At 54.5% G+C, this 17,957-nt stretch overlaps 6 protein-coding genes across 6 annotated transcripts in view; 4 read left to right on the top strand and 2 right to left on the bottom strand.

Annotated features, from left to right (window-relative positions):
• Nucleotides 1-115: 115 nt before the first annotated feature.
• BDY24DRAFT_379950 (uncharacterized protein) lies at nucleotides 116-1,406 on the bottom strand. The gene is made up of 4 exons (XM_076639115.1): nucleotides 1,222-1,406; nucleotides 1,109-1,149; nucleotides 900-980; nucleotides 116-488 (listed from the first exon to the last, which is right to left on the bottom strand). Exons 1-4 carry the CDS (start codon nucleotides 1,364-1,366, stop codon nucleotides 318-320), a joined length of 438 nt encoding a protein of 145 aa, XP_076499674.1. The 5' UTR covers nucleotides 1,367-1,406; the 3' UTR covers nucleotides 116-317.
• Nucleotides 1,407-1,628: 222 nt separating this feature from the next.
• On the top strand, nucleotides 1,629-4,040 carry BDY24DRAFT_379949 (uncharacterized protein; the record flags this gene model as incomplete). The annotated part of the gene is made up of 3 exons (XM_076639114.1): nucleotides 1,629-1,881; nucleotides 2,021-2,159; nucleotides 2,289-4,040. Coding segments are annotated over exons 1-3 (2,034 nt in total), but the record flags the coding sequence as incomplete, so codon positions are not given.
• Nucleotides 4,041-5,980: 1,940 nt separating this feature from the next.
• On the top strand, nucleotides 5,981-6,547 carry SLI15 (Sli15p; the record flags this gene model as incomplete). Its single annotated transcript, XM_076637262.1, has 2 exons — nucleotides 5,981-6,168; nucleotides 6,274-6,547. 2 exons carry the CDS (start codon nucleotides 5,981-5,983, stop codon nucleotides 6,545-6,547), a joined length of 462 nt encoding a protein of 153 aa, XP_076499672.1.
• Nucleotides 6,548-6,977: 430 nt separating this feature from the next.
• On the bottom strand, nucleotides 6,978-10,921 carry BDY24DRAFT_379946 (uncharacterized protein). Its single transcript, XM_076639113.1, has 15 exons — nucleotides 10,781-10,921; nucleotides 10,553-10,639; nucleotides 10,388-10,445; nucleotides 9,600-10,254; nucleotides 9,322-9,473; nucleotides 9,054-9,241; nucleotides 8,931-8,972; nucleotides 8,786-8,865; nucleotides 8,459-8,699; nucleotides 8,241-8,386; nucleotides 8,049-8,165; nucleotides 7,844-7,974; nucleotides 7,654-7,772; nucleotides 7,478-7,590; nucleotides 6,978-7,399 (listed from the first exon to the last, which is right to left on the bottom strand). The coding sequence occupies exons 2-15, from the start codon at nucleotides 10,637-10,639 to the stop codon at nucleotides 7,072-7,074; spliced, it is 2,457 nt and encodes an 818-aa protein (XP_076499671.1). The 5' UTR covers nucleotides 10,781-10,921; the 3' UTR covers nucleotides 6,978-7,071.
• Nucleotides 10,922-11,971: 1,050 nt separating this feature from the next.
• Nucleotides 11,972-14,762, top strand: BDY24DRAFT_379940 (Zn(II)2Cys6 transcription factor). Its single transcript, XM_076639112.1, has 10 exons — nucleotides 11,972-12,200; nucleotides 12,318-12,368; nucleotides 12,461-12,712; nucleotides 12,796-13,328; nucleotides 13,408-13,490; nucleotides 13,560-13,747; nucleotides 13,849-14,073; nucleotides 14,146-14,264; nucleotides 14,339-14,474; nucleotides 14,545-14,762. Exons 1-10 carry the CDS (start codon nucleotides 12,096-12,098, stop codon nucleotides 14,626-14,628), a joined length of 1,776 nt encoding a protein of 591 aa, XP_076499670.1. The 5' UTR covers nucleotides 11,972-12,095; the 3' UTR covers nucleotides 14,629-14,762.
• A 1,095-nt stretch (nucleotides 14,763-15,857) lies between these two features.
• BDY24DRAFT_348186 (copper amine oxidase) overlaps nucleotides 15,858-17,957 on the top strand; it is a gene marked incomplete at its 5' end in the record, with an annotated part of 4,858 nt that continues 2,758 nt past the window's right edge. The window contains 11 exons of the mRNA XM_076637660.1: nucleotides 15,858-16,070; nucleotides 16,180-16,250; nucleotides 16,338-16,470; nucleotides 16,544-16,735; nucleotides 16,796-16,895; nucleotides 16,976-17,036; nucleotides 17,102-17,315; nucleotides 17,414-17,468; nucleotides 17,533-17,561; nucleotides 17,630-17,724; nucleotides 17,824-17,866. Coding sequence (XP_076499669.1) covers nucleotides 15,858-16,070; nucleotides 16,180-16,250; nucleotides 16,338-16,470; nucleotides 16,544-16,735; nucleotides 16,796-16,895; nucleotides 16,976-17,036; nucleotides 17,102-17,315; nucleotides 17,414-17,468; nucleotides 17,533-17,561; nucleotides 17,630-17,724; nucleotides 17,824-17,866 — 1,206 coding nt within the window. The remainder of the gene's footprint in view (nucleotides 16,071-16,179; nucleotides 16,251-16,337; nucleotides 16,471-16,543; nucleotides 16,736-16,795; nucleotides 16,896-16,975; nucleotides 17,037-17,101; nucleotides 17,316-17,413; nucleotides 17,469-17,532; nucleotides 17,562-17,629; nucleotides 17,725-17,823; nucleotides 17,867-17,957) is intronic.

Below are 17,957 nucleotides of genomic sequence, written 5' to 3'. Positions count from 1 at the left end.
AGGAAGACGGACTAGCGTTTCGAGGGCCCGCCCACGCGGACGGAGAGAGATTGAACAGGTCGCGACGCGTCGTCGTTTGCTTGCCGTCTTGCCGAGGCGATGAGCAGGAAGGAGATCAAGAAAGTGGTCGTTTGAATCGTGGTGAACATGTGTAGTAAGGGAAGAAGAGAGTCGTGAGAGAGAGTGAAGCGAGAGTCCAACGAAAGAAGAGAAAACGAAAGAGAAGAAACCAAAAACCAGAACCAAACCCAACCGTCCTCCCTCCTACGATCCCTTCTCCTCCTCTCTCACCATTCAGACCCAACCCACTCCTCCCCTCACTTCACTTCCACCCCCTTGGTCACCTCGTTCATATCCGACTCGGCTTCGATGAGGTTGACGGAAGCGACGATGCCCTGCCTGACGAGTCTTCGAACTTCGGCTCTTGATTTCCCTTGGGCGAGTTGGTTGGTTTCGAACTGAGCGGCGATGCGAGCCACTCGTTCTCTCTGTAGTTCGTGGTTTGAGAGTGAGTGGGGAAGAGGGGATGGCGAGGGAAGAAGAGGTGAGTGGGTGAGGGAGAGAGCGAGGAGGGAGAGAGGGAGAGGGAGGAAGAGGAGGAGAAAAAGTGGGTCAGTTTCGAGAACCTGAAGGAATGTAGCACTGAGGAGTGGGTAGAGAGACGTGTGCGAGGGAGAGAAAGGGAGGTTTGATAGAGAACGGCGAGAGGAAGAGATGGGCTGAACGAGGGGTCGGTTGATTGCGAGCTCCTCTTCCCTTCCTTCGACTCGTTTCGCATAAAGGCATCTCTAACACTCTCCGACCAGCTCGTATACATCCAGCTCGTCCTCCTACGTCCCAACCTCAACTCCAACGAGAAGCGGAGGAGAGCGAGGAGAAGGAAGGAGACTGAAACTGACCTCCTTCCTGTTTGTGTAGCACTCTCTGTAATCCTCCCACTGGTTCTTGCAGACCTGCTCGCTCTCAGCGTTGGCGTAGCACTGTCGTCCGTACCAAAGATTATCAAGCGAAGAAGAAGGGAAAGAAGAAAAAGAGGGAAACGGGACGAGGTGAGCTCAAGGCGGGGCGTGAGGGGAGAGAGATGGGGGAAGGAGGAGGGAGCTCTCACCCTCGAGAAGGACTGCCAGAACTTGTAGCAATCGTGGATGTCTTGTAGGAAGGAGAGCAAGTTGAGCGTCAGTAAGAGCGAAGAGAGAGAGAAGAAGGATGAATGAGACTGACTTCCATGCTTGTTCTTGTATCCTGCTCGGATTCCATTGATATGAGGGTTCGTCGTCTGCATAGGAGAGTTGGACTGTTTCCCGAAAGGAGTTCGGAACTTGGAAGGATCCTTGCCCATGGCCGTATCTCCTCGTTCAGTGTTCATCGTGGGCGAGAGAAAGGCGAGCGAGGGAGGGAAGGAGGGTGGTGGTTTGTGGGGAGGGCAGCCGGAGGAGAGGCCGATGGTTTCGTTTCGTTTCTTTCAAAGAGAGGAAAAACTTCTTCGAGGCTAACGAGGGACCTCGCACTTTGGACTCCAATCTATACAGAAACCAGTTGGGGAACGGCCTTACGAATATAATTTTTACTTTCCAGCCCCCCTTCGCGCCTGCCTTCCTCCCTTCTCGTTCGACGTCCCTTCCTTCCTCCTTCAACATCGACAACCCCTCCCTCTTCCCTCAAGACCTCCCTTTGCCTTTCTCCCTTCTCTCCCTCGCCAGCTCCTCCCTTCAAGATGGCTTCCTCCTTCTTGAACCCTTGGGCTTCCGAGTTTCGACAAGAGTTGATCCTGAACGATTCTGGATCGATCGATTCCCTCCAAGATACCGTTCAGCGAGTAGGACTCGATTTCATCCAGGCCTACATGGATCAAATCTTCAACAGTCACGAGGATCATAGACCGTGAGTTCAGCTCGTTCTCTTTCTATAGATTGGGGTTGTCGGGCAGGAGAAAGAGAGGGAAGGAGAAGGGAGGAAGGAAAGGTCAAAGGAAACAACAACAGAGCGCTCACTTTCTTCTTCCCCTCCTCCTCTTCTATAGGGTCATCGGAGATCTCATCAAAACTCCTTCTAGGAAGAAGGGTACGACTACGAGTAAACGAACGAGAGCCAACGCTCAAGCCGACAAGGACAAGCTCGACAAGATTAAGTCGGCAAACATCAAGAAGGATTCATCAACCGTTCGTTCCTCCTTCCTTCCCTTCCCTCTCGTTCCTCCCTTTCCCCATCCACTCTCGTCAAGCTTGTCGATCTCTCTGTATACGCAACTGACTCCCTTGCTCCTTTATACATCCTCGTTCATTCATTAGGACAAAGAAAATGCTGCCTCTCCCGCCGCCGCCTCAGCTCGAGTCGTCAAGATCACCTCCTCCCAACCCTTCCAAGCCGCCGCTGCCTCCTCCTCCTCCAACAACAACAACAACAAGAGCCCTCCCCTCTCCCCTCTCCGAATCGGATCCTCTCGCACCAACAACAACACCCTCCTCCAACAACTCCAACAGGTCCAACCCGACTCGCCTCAGAAGAAGGACGCTCTCGTCAAGCCCGTCAAGGAGAAGGGAAAGAAGAAGAAGGTCAAGGCCGTCGTAGAGGAAGGAGACGGAGACGACAACGAGGTCGCAGCGGTGGTGGCAGAGCAGAGTGCCCCTGTGGTAGTCAAGAAGACTAAGGGAGGGAAGGTGGCGAAGAGTGGGACCGTCGCTGCGGGTGGGAAGAAGAAGAAGGGAACCAAGAAGGAGAAGGTCGTTGAACCCGAGCCTGAACCTGAGGTCGTGGAGGACGAGGAGGAGATTTTGTTGGTAGTTGAGGAGGAGGAGGCTGTAGAGGTACCTTCGGTTGAGGAGGTTGAGATGCAGGAGCAAGAGGAAGAGGAGGAGAAGGTGCAAGCTGCTGCCGTTGTTGTTCGCTCGAGACCGGCCACTCCTCCCCTCGTCGTCGCTGCCGCCAAACCCATCCCCGCCGTCGTCGAAGTCGATTTTGCTCCTCAGTCAGCACCCGCCGAATCTCAACAGGCCGAGGACCCAGTCGTCGTCACTGCTCAGGACGAGGAGGAGGAAGAGGAGGAGATCGTTCCAGCCGTCGTCGCCGTCGCTCCAGAAGACATCGCCATCCCATCCTCCGAACTCAGCCCCGTCGAGGAGGAAGCACCTTCCCTTGTCGTTGAGGACAAGGCCATCTCACTCGAAGCCACCTTCGTCAAGCCAGTCGCGACTCCCTCCGCCGTCGTCCCATCTCGAACTCCTCCCACCACCGCCGTCGCTGTTTCAGCTCCCGTCGCCCCTGCTAAGGAGGACAGCATCGACTCTTCCAGCCCTCCACCCGTCTCGACCAAGTCTTCCAAAGTCCCTACTCCTGTCGCCGCTCTTCAGCAACCTGCGGCCGTCAACAGTGGCAGCAAGACTCCCTACCTCCCTTCGTCGGCGAACGCGTCGACTTGGTCCGCTCGAGGAGGAGGATCCACCAGCATCGTTGGTCTCAGGAGCTCGTGGTTGAGCAAGGCTCTCGGCGGTGCATCCGATGCTCCTGAGGGACTGAGGAAGAGTCAAGGAGCTGCGTTGGTCGCCGCTTCGAGGGAGAGGGAGAAGGAGAGGGAGGAAGCCGCCATCGTCGCTCGAGCCAGCGCGGCCGCTTCAGCTTCGGCAGGACCTTCGTCGACCCACAAGAGGAAATCAGGAGATCTCGCCGCCGACGCTTCGTCTACCTCCTTCGACCAGAACCAGAGTCAAAACTCGCAGTACGACGACCTCAACCGACGAGCAACCAAACTCCCTCGAGTCGACGATCATGCCACCTCCTCCCACCCTCTCTCCACTCTTCCCTCCGCTTCTACCATCCCAGGACGACTCCCCATCATGTTCTCTCCTCCTGGAGCAGCCAGTACCGCAGCGGACAACCACTCGGGAATCAGTCGACTCAAGAAGGAAATCGAGGATCTTGCCGCAAAGACGGCTCGATCCAGAGCTCTCTCTTCCATCGGAGGACCCACCACCACTGCTCCCATCCCTTCCCTCAGGATGTCTCTCGCTCAACGACCTGCCCAGTTCGCCGACGTCGCAGAAGCTCCTACCTCGTTCTCCCAGCCCATCCCCGCCGTCGCTTCGGTTCCCGCTCCTCCCATCGTCGCTCGTCAACAGGCCGTTCCGATTGCTAGATCTCCCGAGGTCGCTGCCGAAGAGGAAATGGAAGAGGAGGAGGAAGACGAGGATCACGTCCCGGAACCTCCCATGCCCGATCTCGCTACTCCCTTCCAATCTCCCGTCTTCGGTCTCCTCCCTCCTCGACCCGTCACCGTCCAGGCTCCCCAGGTCCCTCTCACTCCCCCTCCCGCTCCCAAGACCACCAAACTCGTCCAGGAGCCCGTCGTTGCTCAGCAGCAGGCCTCTTCGTCGTCGTCTCGAGCTCAGGCTCCTCAACCTTCGTCGAAGACCATCGTCAAGGAGGTCCCGAAGAAGGTCGTCGAGCCAGAGGTCTTCACCTTCCCTTCCTCTCCCATCGAAGAAGCCGCTCCAGCTCCTCTTCCCACTCGAAAGCAGCAGCAGGTCGTCACTCCCGCTCGTCAGCAACCAGTCGTCGCTCGACCTCAGCAGGAGAGGACCGCCGTCGCCGCCCCTCCTTCGAGGCAGCAAAGTCGATCCAACACTCCCGTCTTCGACGATCATCACTCCGCTGCTCTTCTTCGACAACACGACCTCATCGGATCCACCACTCCTTCCAACACTCCTCCTCCCAAGGCCAACAGCAGGTCCATGGTCCCTCTTCCAACGGCGTCGTCGTCGAGGTTGAGAGGAGAGACGGACGAGAGGGAGTTGACGATTGAGGATTTGGTGATGACGGGTGGGAAGGGCAAAGGGAAAGCCGTGGATGAGGATGATATCGAGCAGGAGCAGGACGAGCTGGCTGATGAGGAGGAAGAAGCTCAGTCGAAGGTTCGTCGTTCTCTCTCTCACTCTCGTTCACACCTCCCTTCTTTCTCGGATTCGAACTCTGACCGACCTTTCTCTGCTTCTTCTTCTTCTTTTTTCAGCCCCGAACCACTCGACTCGCCAACTCCCTCACTCGATCCAACAGTTCGACGTCCGCTCTTGGCCAATCCACCAGCAACAACGCTTCCCGACTCGGAGCTTCCACCTCCTCCCAATCCGTCTACGCTCACGGATCCTCCTTCGCTGCCAAGACCTTGGGTAACAAGCCTAAGGCTGAACCCGTCAAGGCTCTCGCTCTCGCTGCTGAGGCCGCTAAGAAGGTTTGTCCCCTCCGTTTCGTTCTCCTTTCGACGTCGCGTATCTCTCTTCGACAGAAACTGATCTCCCTCCTTTTTCTGCTTTGCACCTCTGCAGGAACAGGCTCAGAAAGATCGAAAGGCTGCCATCTCCCGACTTGCCGAGGCGAGGAGGAACCACGCTTTGGTCAAGAAGAGGGAGGAGGAGAAGGCGAAGGCGGACGAGGAGAAGAGGTTGAGGAACGCTGAGTTGGCGGATAGGAAGGCTAGGGCGGCTGAGTTGGAGAAGAAGAGGAAGGAGAGGGAGGAGAAGGAGAGGAAGGCTAAGGTCAGTCGATTCTCGTTTTCTCCCGCTCTGTGGTCGAGGCAGCGCTCGACCTCGAGACTGACGCGTTTCTCCCTTTTCGTTTGATTCATCTTCGCACGCAGGCTCAAGCCGACGAGGAAGCTTCCAAGAAGAGGAAACTCGCCACTTCTACCAACACTAACGAGAAAGTCGCTCCCGAACCCAAACGATTCGCCACCTCGTCGTCCAACGGTCCTCCAAAGGTCCTCTCGAAGATCGCCAAACCCATCCAATCCTCCTCCTCGTCTTCAGGACTGTCCAACCTTCCTCCCAAACCCGTCGTCCCCTCGTTCAGGCATCTCCCTCCCGTCGCATCCAACTCCGCTTCGTCTTCCTCCAATGCTCAACACCAACAACAGCGACCTTCGACCTCAGCCTCGACTTCGACGATTCGAGCGGTTCCAGCCACGATGGGTCCTCCTATTCGAACCTCCGACATGAACAGGCAGATCGGTCAACCTCACCACCAGCAGCAGCATCGACCTTCGCAGGCTCAAGGAGGAGGATTGGGAGGGCAGTCGATCTTGCAGGCTCAGAGGCAGGCGTTGCAGTCTCACATTGCTGCTCAGTCTGAGGAGGCTCCTGGTCTTTCCGAGGCTATCGAGTTGCCTGATATCAAGAGCGAGTGAGTACAACTTCCACGTCTTTCTTTTCACCTCTTGCCCGAAAGCTCGAGCTCGTCTCTCGACCCTCGAACTCGAATCTGACTCTCTTCTCCTCTTCCCCTCAGATACTCCGACTCCGACGATGAAGACCGAGACTCCTCCAAGCAAGCTCTTCCCTCCTGGGCTCAGTCCCCCGAGATCCGAAACGCTCTCCGAGAGCAGGAATCGCACAACCCGGACGACATCTTCGGTCCCATGAAGCCTCTGTCGATGGAGGAGGTCTTCCGAGCGAGGGCTGGAAAGTTCAGGGCGAGAAGTTCGAGTGCCAACTGGGGTGGAACCGATAGGTTGACGCCTCAGGAGGAGAGTGATTATGCGAGACGGATGGGGTTCAAGTAGTTGGGAGGATGAAGAGGAGAGGAAGAGGGAGGGAGGGAGGGAGGTGATACCCGGTTTTGGTTTTTGGGTTTCTCGGACTCTCGAATCGGTTCGGTTCGGTATCGCTCATTTTCATTTGTGTTTCGGATACTTCATCATTTTGTTCTCTTTGCATTTTAGTTCGTTCCCCCTTCTTTCTCTCTCATCTCAGTCCGCTCTCGTCTCTTTCTCTTCCCTCTCCTTTCTTCACACTCCTCTTTCGACCGGTTTCTCTTCCCAACTCTCTCGGATCGATCCAACCTCTACATATTTGCATTCTTCCCTTCTTTTCACGCTCTTGGATCCATCGCTTTGTTCCTCTTTCTGGTTCGGTCAAGGGAAGGATAAAAGAGGAAGAGGCGGGACGCGTCGAGACTCGCACTTCCGCTCGACGATCTGACTGCTCGAAGAAGAAAAGAGAAGTGATGTGATAAATTGGGCGAGTAAAACGAACTACTACGAAGAAGAAGGCTGGACGTATATAGCTGAGCAACTTCGCCTCTTCACTAATTCGGCACCATGGCACCCTTCCAACGACCACCACCCGCACTCCGAGACGAACTACCACTCGACGCCGTCCCCCTCTTCAACATTTGATCCCTGAACGGGAAGTCCACCGAGATTCCTCCTCCAGCAGTAGAGAAAGGAGGTGTTGAGATGCTCGCCGAGGACGACGTTCCTTCGAAATCGGCGATGATCATGGCGACGGGGAAGCAAAGAGGGTCGAGGTAGGCGTCACCGGTGTTGTTAGAGAAGGACGTAGCAAAGTGGTCGAGAGCGAGTTGTTGACCAAATCCGATGGGGAGGTGTTCGGCTACTCGGTCAATGGCGTTTCTGTGGAAGGGAAACGAGAGAGGGGGAGTTGAGAGGAGGGGGACGAGGGATGAGGGGAGGGAGGGTTTGAAAGCTCACCTGAAGGCCTGGATCTCAGCAGCAAGGATCGATTCGTTCAAGGTGTCTCCGTTCTGGTTGGCGACAGAGAGATGCTTCATAAGAGTCTTGGCTCCAAGGTACCAGGCGTAGGACTACGGGAAAGCACGCGTCAGTCGAAACCAGGCGAGTTAAACGTTCGAACAAATCCTACGTACCATGAGCGGGTGTAGAAGTTCGAAAGAGAAGTTCGTCGAGGTGAGCAGGTAGACCTGAGAGAGAAGAGACCGAGCGGCGTCGAGCATTCGAAGACTGGATGGGTCGGACGCGTCGAGCACTGGTGAAAGAAGAGGAGAGATCAGTCTCGTTATCCACCAGGGAGTCGCTTATCTACATTCATGAACGCACAGTCAAAGTAGCGATCGTGGAGGGTGATGGTCGAAACCGGAGCGAGGCTGTGAGCCATGACGAGGTCGCGGTCAAGTCGTCCATCGGCGGAGAAGCAGAGAGGAGAGCTGAGGTTGGGAGGGAAGGATGATCTTGAGAAAGAAAAACGAGGGGAAAAAGTCAGAACGGCCAGCCGAAACTTCCTGATAAGGGATCTGGGACGGACCTGAAGGAATTGATGAGCCCGTCCAATTGACGGAACCGGGAAGTCTGTCTCGGATTCTCAAGTCCCTTCTTGTCGGCTCGCCTGACGAAGTCAGAGACTTTTCTCAGAAGGATCGTCCTGTTCAAACGGCGAAGAAGATATCAGGTTAGCTCTAGGTTTCGTTGTCGAGGTGAAGGATGCGATGATGCGGACCCTTTGATTTGAAGAGAAAAAGAGGAGGAATGGGCGACTGGCGTCGAGCTGAAGAGGTCCTCGTCCTCGTCGTCGGCGAACTGAGTAGCGTAGGGAGGAATCGTTCCAGCTGGGAAGGTGCTTCGAGATACGGGGAGTCCGATGTACTGTAAAGAAAGGAAAGGAAGGGGCCGTCAGATCGAAAACGACGAGCCGAAGGAGAGACTTGCGTCGCTCACGATATCGCGGTCGTCAAGCGCTCCCGTCCAGCCACAGCTCGTGAGATGATAGGTGTCGGAAGCGTAAACGAGCCAAAACAGGTTCTGCCTTTCAATCCTCTCGACGTCGTCCTCAGCAGGTTCCAGGATGCTGTCCCGAGGAATCGAGCGGGTGGTAACGCTGTTGAACTGTCGTCCGTTGAGCCCCAGAGGAACCAAGAGTCGACTCATGTTGCTCGAATGAAGCCATCCTTGGTTCCATCTTGAAAGGAATCAAAAAGAAAGGAGAAAGACGCGTCAGCGACGAAACGAAGGGGAAGATTAAGAAAAGCACTAGGATCGACTGACTTGGCGTGTTGGTGGGAGTACATCGACAGGAGCACCGTCGCCTGAACGAGGGGAAGCCAGAGATCCGCGTTGTGTTTGCTCTGCGAGAAGGAAGAAAAAGCGTAAGTTTGTGTTTGGAAACGCGTGCCATCTCAAGCGGACGTACCTTCTCGGCGTATAGAGACCCCCAGAAATGATGTATCTCTCCCTGAAGAGCCAAAAAAAAAAAAAATGAGATTCAGCGATTGACGTTCGAGCTCCCGACGAGACGTGAAAGGGCTGAACTCACGAAGTCTCCGTCTACGTAGGGGATGGTGACAGCAGGTTTCAGTCCGAATCCGTCCCATCGAGGGTACTGATCGGGTTCGATGGTGTTGGTCTTTGCTGGGAAGGAGAGAGAAGGGAACTCGTCGGGAGGGAGAAGGGTGAGGTCGCCGAGAAATCGAGCTGCAGAGGCACAGATAGCGTGAAGAAGAGCTGAAGAAGAGGGTAGATGGTTGGAAACGTCAGTTCCGCCGTAGATAGGGATAAGGGGCAAACAGAACAGAGAAACTGACCGGGGTGAGGGAAGTGACGATGTCGAGGCGGCAAAGCCAATCGAGTGAGGAATCGAGCTTTGTTCAACAACTCGTTGGCGAACGGGACCTTCGAAAAGAACGTCTCAACAATCATCTCGAGTTTCCCTGGGCTCGGAAGATGAGGGGGCCAGCTGAAAAATAAGAAAAGGAGAGGAAGGCACGACGCGTCGAAACGAGGAGAGTCAGCTTCGGCTCAGACTCAGTGCGTATCTTCGACACCAACGGGTCCACGATGAATAAAAAGCGTTGAGGCTCACCTAGGCCATAAGAGTTGAAGCAGATAGTTCTCGTTCGACTCGAGGATCTCTGAACTCTCGTTCGATCCGACGTTCGACTCCTCCGCGATGGACCCTGGTGCTGAGAGGCCTAGTTCCTCGAAGACTTCTCGAGCCGTTGGAGGAACAGGCATGGGCAGGTACTGTATAGGTGGCAGTTGCTGAGGGAGTGGTAGTTGCTGTTGCTGAGCCGACGGGAGGCTATCGAGGTTTTGATGACTTGGACGATCAGGCGAGAGGGAGGAGAAAGCGGCTAGGGACGGCCAGGTAGGAGGTGGGAGGTTGGTCGTTTGGTAGGAGAAGGTGGGAGGCTGATCGTATCGGAATTGAGGGTGGGATGGTGGTTGTGAGAGAGGGAAGACGGGTGAAGGGAAAGGGAGGGAAGGTTGGATTTGACGTCCGTTGTCGACGAAGCTCATCGCTGCTGAACTCTGCCCTGCTAGAGTTTTGGGTCGACCCCCGATCCCGCTTGCCAGCTTCTCCAACCCTTCAACTCCAACCGCCTCCTTGAGCATTCCTTCGAGCTCTTTGATCCTGCTTTCGAGCTGACGAGCTGACGGGGGTGCGGGAGCGACGTCTTCCTCCTCGAAGACGCACTCCGGGTAAGGAGGTCGATCTTGACCAGGCTTGACACCTTCTGTGGGATGAAAAGGGTTTCTATTAGGCTCCGTGGCGAAGTTGAGGCTCGGGGAAGAGAGGAACGAGAGAAGAGGGAGGGAGGGAGGGAGGGGAGCTGGGACGTCGACGTTTTGGAGAGAAGCAAGACGAACGGCAGAGATGATGGTATGTTCGAAGACAAGACGAGCAGACGGGTCGAGTGGCATCGCACTGAAGACGTTATTACCAGAAGGTCCAAGAGGTAAAAAGAAGCGGAGAAGGGTCAGCTCGAGCGGAAGAATGAGGGAGGGAGGAACGAGGTGAGCTCATGAACGAACCTTCATCTTTCTAGCTCTACACGAGATGCAAGCCTGACCTCTCTTCAGCTTGTTCTTTTCAGAAGCATCCGTGGGCACTTTGGGCATCTGTGGGACGAAGGAGGAGCGCGAGGATGGAATGAAAGAAGGAGAGGTGGGAAACAAGAAGAAGGAGCAAAAGGCGGACGAGGAGGTCAGCTTCAAGAAAGATCGGCTGAGAGCTGAAGCTGGGCACTGAGAGATTCTCACCTGAGCGAGGTAGTAGAATCGAGTTCCGAGGTCTCGATAAATTGAAGAGTAGAGGAGAGAGATAAGTTCCTCTCGATGCTGAGCGTTGGGAGGAAAGGGAGACCGAGGCTCGCCCGGACGCCCTCTGACTCGAAATCGGACCTCCGAAATCGACTGATCAGAATCATGAGAGCGGTCATCTCGATCAGTGTTTGAGAGCGATCTCGGTACCAAATCTGCCTACACCCTTTCATCCCCTATTTCGTCGAATCGACCTCCGCGCTTCTGCTCTCCCTTTCCTCCTCGAGCTCGAACTCCCACCTCAAACCTACAGATGATATCACCAAATCTTTGCGTGAGCTTTGATCTTACCTCGAGATCAGTTTTCAGTCCAGAGGCTGAACTCAATCCGTTTCCTTCACTTTCTACAGGACAAAGCCGCACCTTCGTCCTCTCGAGCTCAACTCGTCTTGCACGCTGAAACGCTCATCAAGGAAGACACGAAGAGCTTCGATCCTAGTCATGATTAGTACTATGTTAAGTATTCCTGATTACTTTTGAGGTCTTTTTTTGCATAGGGGCTGAGGAAAAGGAAGAGAGGCAAGAGGGCCGAGAACCAAACAACTTCGTCGCGAGTTCACCGTCTTTCCCCCTCCCTTCGTTCTCTACCTCCCTTCACCACCGCTCCTATCGCATCTCGGGGTCGATCGAGTCCGTCGAACCCATCTCATCATCACTCTAATTGTGCTATCCTCTACTCAACATTGCGACCTCCTCGTCCGCGAGTTGGCTCTCTTTCAAACGACGACGACGTTTCTTCTCCGTTTTTTTAGATTGTTCGTTCTTCTCCTGTCTTGGAATGGCGATTGACTCGTGTGATTCCTTCAGTACGAAGCCTCTTCTCGCCCTCTCAAGGGGGTCTCGGTGCGTCGCGCTTCACGTCGGACGCGTCGCGGGATTGATCCCAGCTCTCGAGCCTTCTTCGATTTGGTTGCCTTGCGACAGACTGGAGATCGCGACAGTTCCTTTATGGCTCTCCATAAAACCGCTCGGGCTCGTTTTGGGAAGCAGCAACCGAGGGCGAAGAGTAAGGTGTCAAGAGGGCAAGGCTGAATGAAGGAGAGAGTCGATTCTCCCTCCCTCGAAAAACTTCCTCGTCTCTCAGAGATTTCAGCGAGAAAACGGAAGCAAAACGAGAGGAAGAGAAGATTTGCTTCCTCCAGATAAGGACGGCTCGCCAAGCACAACTACCGGCGCTCCTCCGAAATTCCAATCTCAGATTGACCTTCAACGACTTCCTCCTTCCTCCCCTTTTCGCTCTTCCACCCTTCTTCGGATGCCCCCAGATCTAACCACCAGTCTACAACAAGCTCGGAAGAAGAAACCGAATCAGAAGCGTACACGAACGGGCTGTGCTGGCTGTAGGAAGAAGAGGTACAAAGTGAGCGAGCTCATTCCGCTCCTCTCCTCTCCTCAGCCCTGCCTTTGCTTCTTCTTCGCCTCTTGTTCGAGCATCCGAGCTGATCTCTTCTTCTCTTTCTGATCTCTCTCTATCCAGTGTGACGAGGTGAAGCCCATCTGCCTAAGGTGCCTCAAGAGCGGCGATGAAGTGAGGCTGCGATCTTCGAGGCGAGTCCGTCCAGCTAAACCAGCTCTGATCGCTCTTTCCCTCGCTCTTTCCTTCTGCCTGCTTTCCCACAGTGTCTCTGGCCTGCACCCCCTCAGAGCGATCCTCATCTCCACTTTCGTCCTCAACAACCCCATGCTTCTCGCTCCCCTTCGAGTAATTCTTTCGACGACGAATCAGCAGCCTCGACCTCAACGTCCACTTTCGTCCCTCCTCTTGCCTCGACCTCCCCACCTTCCTACCTCGCACCAACATCCCTCTCGACGCTCTACAGGGAGCCCAAGTCTTTGATTGAGCTAAATTTTGCTGGACAGGAGAGGATTCTTGTGCGTTCAGCTTTCTTTCTTCGTTCGTTTAATCATTCTGAGCTCGTCGTCCTTCTCCTCTGACTTTCTTCCCTTCCTGACAGATTTGCCACTTCGTAGGCCTTTTCCAATCCATCTGGTTCCGTCCATCATCCCTGCGTCGCAAATCCTACACCAGTTGCTCCCCACCTCAATCCTTCGACCACATCCTCGCGTCTCTCGATCTCCAGCACTTCCTCTCCTCTCCTCGCGGATCCAGCACCGCTCACGAATCCCTTTCCCTCGCCATCCTGTCAGTCGGAGCGATCCAACTATCCTTCCTCCATTCCAAATCCTCTACCGCCTACCTCGCCGACTCGAATCCAGATCTCGCTGCCAGCTCCCTGGAGAACAAGACTCGCTATTGGGACCTCAGTGTTTCCCTGACGAACGCGTCGATGGCTCTAGGGAAATCGTCTCAGATGATGATGCTGATGGGAGGCTCGGAGGAGGAAGAAGCGGGTTTGGAGATGCTTAGCGTGGCGGTGGTGATGACCCTGAGCGGGTGTTGCTTGGGAGGAGGAGGGAACTACCGAGATGCGTTGAGTTGGGGAAGATCGCTTCTCGAGTCGAGAGGAGGCCCTCTCAAGATTCTGCAGTGAGTCTCAGGTCTGCCCAAAACTGTTTTGTATTCCCTGCTGACTCCGAGTGATCCTTCTGTGATCTGTTTCACTCAGAAACGCGAGAGGTCGAGGCGATGCGAAACGTCTCAGACGCGTTCGAGCAGTCTTGGAAGAGCTGGTGATGTGGGAGGTGTTCGGTGCGTCTCTTTCTCTTCTTTTTCCCCGTAAAAATATCTAATTCTGACCGATTCCCCCTTACTTTGCAGGCTCTCTCTCGACTGGAAGCGTTCCCGACGTTAGCTTCGCAAATCCCGATGGATCCTTCGACCCCCTCACTTCCTGGTTCTTCGACGCTCCTGAACCGAGCGCTCCTCGATACATTACCTCGGAAGACTGGGATACAGTCGTGGCTTTTATCGGTGTACCGAGGGCGCTGATAGAGCTTTTACGACGCGTCAGTTTGCCTCTCTCTTTTAACGCGCTTTCATCTCCCTTTCCTCTTTGCTCCTGTGGCTGACCCTTCCACCATCTGTCTCGTCTCTTTTTTGGTCGTAGGTCAATACCCTTTACACCGTCTCCCGACCTTTCGACTGGTCTTCGACTGGCGACAACTCGGACGCGTCTCCCATCGACCCAATCTGGATCGCTCAGGCTACTTCGATGCTCGACGAGGTTGCTCTTTGGTCTTTTGAAAAACCTCCAGAGACAAACGAAGATTCTGAGGCTCATCGAAAGACGCGTCTCGTGTACGGGACTTTGGTCTATTCGCACACCCTCGACGTGAGTCGTGCTCGTCTGCCGGTCCCACTCTTCCTCCTCTCCGAAGCTGACTTGCTTCGTCCCTCCACGCAGGTGATTCTTCGAGTTGATATCCTGGGCTACCCTCGTCACCATCCGGAAGTTCAATCTCGCTCGGAGGAGATCATGAGGTTGGTTCGAGCGTGCTTTCTCGATGGGGAGTCCATTCTCGGGTGAGCGGCTCTTTTTTTATCCTTCTCTCTCACACATCTCCTCCCTGACTGACTTTTGGAGATTTTTCCTTTAGCTTCCTCTGGCCCACCATCGTCGCTGGATCGTTGCTTTCCTCGCTCGACTCTCGGCTATCCGTTCTCGAGACGCTGGAACTACAGCATTCCGTCTGTCTCTTCGAATTGGAGTCGGCTCGCCTTACTTTGACGAAGGTCAGTCATTTTTACCCTCCGAATCATACGTCATGTTCCCCCCACTGATTTCGTTTTCATTGTTCCACAGGTTTGGGAGGAGAGAGACGGCGGGAACGACGACGCGTCGTGGCGATCGATTCTCGCTCAGGGAGACGGGTTGGCGATTTTCTGACGAGACCGGATGTCGCAATAGTCTTTTTTGCTTTGTTCTATATCTTCATCTCAGGTCTGCTCTCTAGGGAGACGCCTAGAAAACGGGAAGTTGAGCCCTCTCTCCTCCCTTGTTTGTCGTCTTTCTCCTCCAACTACATACGACTCCCTTCCTCCTCCTCTCCTTCCTTTCCACAAGGTTTCGCTTCTTCAAAGAGCATTCTTCTTCCAGCAGAAACCACTCCGAGTACCTCTCCGTCCGCTTCCAACATACTCGAACTGCTGCCATCCCTCCGGAATGCGAAGAGAGTTGGTTGAGCTCGAGAAGAAGGAGGAGGAGGAAAGAGAGGAGGAAGTCAGGTCGTTGAGAGCAAGAGGTTCCAAGGTTCGTCTGTAGACATCTCGATCGCTTTGAAGGCTGGACCTGTCGAGTGGGTTGGGTTGTAAGAGCGTACTACGGGGATGGTGAGGAGGGGAGGCAGAGGGCGAGATGAGGAAGGAAGGAGGGAGGAGAGGTCGAGCTCAGCTTTCGAGACCGGCTTGTTGGACTCATGGGACGTTACGGTAGCTCGTACTACGATCAGATGGCTTCAGATCATTGCCTGCAGTGTCTTTGGCAACACAAAGTTTTCAATCTGAAGTGCTGAGGGGGGGTCGGAACATGCGTTGAGCTCGTCTCGCTTTCTCCTCCTCTGCCTTCCTCGTCTTTCCTTCCCCCTCCCACTCCTTCGCACCATGCAGCTCTTCTTATCTCACGAATCCACGCAGATCTTTTGGCCAAGCTCGGAGAAGTCCTTCTTCCGACACAAAACGCTTGGAAGAAGAGCGAGTCGGTGAGCTAGCCCATCGCCCGTCAGCCCTCTCTTCTTGGTGCGTTCATCTCCTCCGATCTCTTCCTTCATGTTTTCCACTTGCCCTTCTGTTCGGTGGTCTTGAGCTGACTATTCGATCTCGCCCTTCTCTGTACCTCTGTACCAGAGCGAGTCGCCTCTTTTCGCGCCCTCCTTCCTTCGTGCCTTCAATTTCTCTCTCGTCTACGTCTACTAGTCGGAACGGCCCGTGCCTTCCATGGAGATTTGACTTCCTTATCCATTGGTTCGAACAGAGTCAAGCTCAGAGGACCCGCTGTCGAGAGGCAGCTCTTAGCGTTATCTGGTGAGGCTTGACGCGTCCGATGCGCTTCTCCACGTTTTCCCTGAGGGAAAAGAAAGAGCTCACTGAATCGTCTTTTTCTTCTCAACCACCATCAAGATGCATCTCCTTTCGACGCTCCTCTCAGTCGCCTCCCTCGCCTCCTTGGAGACTCTCGCGGCTCCTTCCCCCAAGATTCCTTCGGTTCGATGGCCAGAATACGCCAAACACACTAGTCAGCGAAGATCTATCAACATCACCTCGGACTTCCCAGCTCCTTCCCTCAACTCCTCGAAAGCCAACATCTTCGCCGCTCTCTCGTCCGACGAAGCTGTGAGTTCTTTGATCACCCTCCGTGCCGTCGTCGTCCTCGTCTCGAGTTTCATCTCCCCTCTCTCTGACTCTGCTTTCCCCGCTGCATCTTGGCTTGGATTTTTTTTAGAGGAGTGTCATCCAGTTCTTACACGAGAAGGCCCCAGAGCTCAACCTTACGAACGCTGTTGACGCTGGAGAGTGCGTTTTTTTCCCCCTCGTCGTTCCCGTCGCGAAGGTCGACCATTCCTGACGATCTCTACCTTCCTCTCTGGCTGTTCCACTCAGGTGGGATAACTCGATCACCTTGGTCGACTTCATTCAGCCCAACAAGACTCTCGCTCTCGAGTACTTGGATGGGAACGGAACTGCTCCCGCAAGATTTGCGAAGGTCGCCGTAATGTTCTCGGCTTGCGACGAGGTGAGCTTCTGACCTGCAGCGTTTCTCGCTCTGGATTCGCACTGACTTCTCCTTCTGCTTTGTTGTACATCAGCCCTTCGTTCAAGACCTCATCGTCGGACCTCTTCCCGTCAGCGAGGAAACCACCTACTCCTCCCTGGATTGGACTACAACGTCAGGCTCGTCCAAGATCCGAAACTACGACGCTGATGCCAGCAGAACTGAAGAGTTCAAGATCGAGATCTTCGCCTCCGTCGAAGACATCATGCTCGACCTGCTCAACGGAGTACGTTCCCAGTTCCTTCTTTATCGTGCCTCGACGCGTCCACTGACGTCCTCTTCATAGACGTACGGAAAGGAGCTTAGCGCTTATGGAATTGATCCTCTCTGGAGGGAGTACCCTGAGGATGGGTCGCCTATGAAGGTTATCTCATGGCAGGGTGTCAGTGAGTACCGGTTCGACGATCTCACTCCTCCTCGCCGTCGTTGTTCCTGACAACTTTCCTCTCTGCTTCTCCGTCCTCAGTGCGAGTGCCTATCGATAAGTACAACTCCGACTCGATCCTTCCTCAAGGTCTCTGGATGAAGTGAGTCGAGCTTCTCTATCCACGTCCTTCCCTCCCTCGGCTAACGCGTCTCTTTTTTCCCACAGGCTCAATATCGCCGGACGAGATCCTTCCAAGTGGGAGATGATGGGTTGGCTCTACAACAACGTCTTCTACTCCTCGACTGCCGACTTCCGCGCTGCCTGGGAAACCGAGGGCTTCGAGAAGATCGACATCAACTACGATTCTGTTGATTATTTCACCGACCGAGTTGGAACTCCATTCCTCGAGGACGCGAAGGCTCCTCCCATTTCTATTCAGGTTAGTTCCTACGAACTCGACAGTATGAATTCCCTTCGGAAAGCTGATCCCTCTCTCTATCTCTCTCTTTCTCTCTCCCTTTCGCTCTCTCCTTTCAGCCCGAAGGTCAGCGATTCGGTGTCGACGTCGCTGAGCGATTCGTCGAGTGGGAAGGTGCGTCCTTTTCCTTCTACTTCTTTCTCCGAACACGGTACTAATATCTTCTTCCCTCTTCCAGACTTCTCGTTCTTCATCTCCTTCACCAAGGTAAGCAGCTCGCCATCGTCTCTCGTCTCGAACTCGAGATGCTGACTTCGTCTGCTCGTTGCCCTCAGGACACTGGAATGCGACTGTACGACATTCGATACAAGTCTGAGAGGATCATCTACGAGCTTGCTCTCCAGGAGGCCGTCGCCCACTACTCAGGGAAGTGAGTGATCTTTCTTTGTCCCTTCGTTTCGTTTCATTTTCCTCGGAATTGACGCGTTTCTCCGCCTCTTTCCCCCTTCGCCCCTTCCCCAAACTACAGCGACCCTGTTCAGAGTGGAACTTCGTACCTGGACTCGTTCTATGTGAGTATCTCATCGTCCTCCTTGCCTCGCCCGTGCTCTCGTGCTCTGGGCTGACTCCTCTTCTTCTTTCATCTAGGGTTTCGGAGCTTAC

The sequence above is a fragment of the Mrakia frigida genome (assembly GCF_051309035.1).
Source record: "Mrakia frigida strain ATCC 22029 unplaced genomic scaffold BDY24scaffold_5, whole genome shotgun sequence".
NCBI lineage: Eukaryota > Fungi > Basidiomycota > Tremellomycetes > Cystofilobasidiales > Mrakiaceae > Mrakia > Mrakia frigida.
This window is presented reverse-complemented; position numbering and strand designations above follow the sequence as displayed.

Excerpts from the sequence above, each read along its gene's own strand:
- BDY24DRAFT_379946 (XM_076639113.1), bottom strand. The coding sequence starts at position 10,639 with ATGCCCAAAGTGCCCACGGATGCTTCTGAAAAGAACAAGCTGAAGAGA. Across the intron at positions 10,255-10,387 it reads AACATACCATCATCTCTGCC|AAGGTGTCAAGCCTGGTCAA; the intron begins GTTCGTCTTGCT and ends TTCATCCCACAG. Across the intron at positions 7,400-7,477 it reads GCTGAGATCCAGGCCTTCAG|AAACGCCATTGACCGAGTAG; the intron begins GTGAGCTTTCAA and ends TCCCTTCCACAG.
- BDY24DRAFT_379940 (XM_076639112.1), top strand. The coding sequence starts at position 12,096 with ATGCCCCCAGATCTAACCACCAGTCTACAACAAGCTCGGAAGAAGAAA. Across the intron at positions 14,265-14,338 it reads GATGGGGAGTCCATTCTCGG|CTTCCTCTGGCCCACCATCG; the intron begins GTGAGCGGCTCT and ends TTTTTCCTTTAG. Across the intron at positions 14,475-14,544 it reads CTCGCCTTACTTTGACGAAG|GTTTGGGAGGAGAGAGACGG; the intron begins GTCAGTCATTTT and ends ATTGTTCCACAG.
- BDY24DRAFT_379950 (XM_076639115.1), bottom strand. The coding sequence starts at position 1,366 with ATGAACACTGAACGAGGAGATACGGCCATGGGCAAGGATCCTTCCAAG. Across the intron at positions 981-1,108 it reads TCTGGCAGTCCTTCTCGAGG|TGCTACGCCAACGCTGAGAG; the intron begins GTGAGAGCTCCC and ends TACGGACGACAG. Across the intron at positions 489-899 it reads GCTACACAAACAGGAAGGAG|AGAGAACGAGTGGCTCGCAT; the intron begins GTCAGTTTCAGT and ends CACGAACTACAG.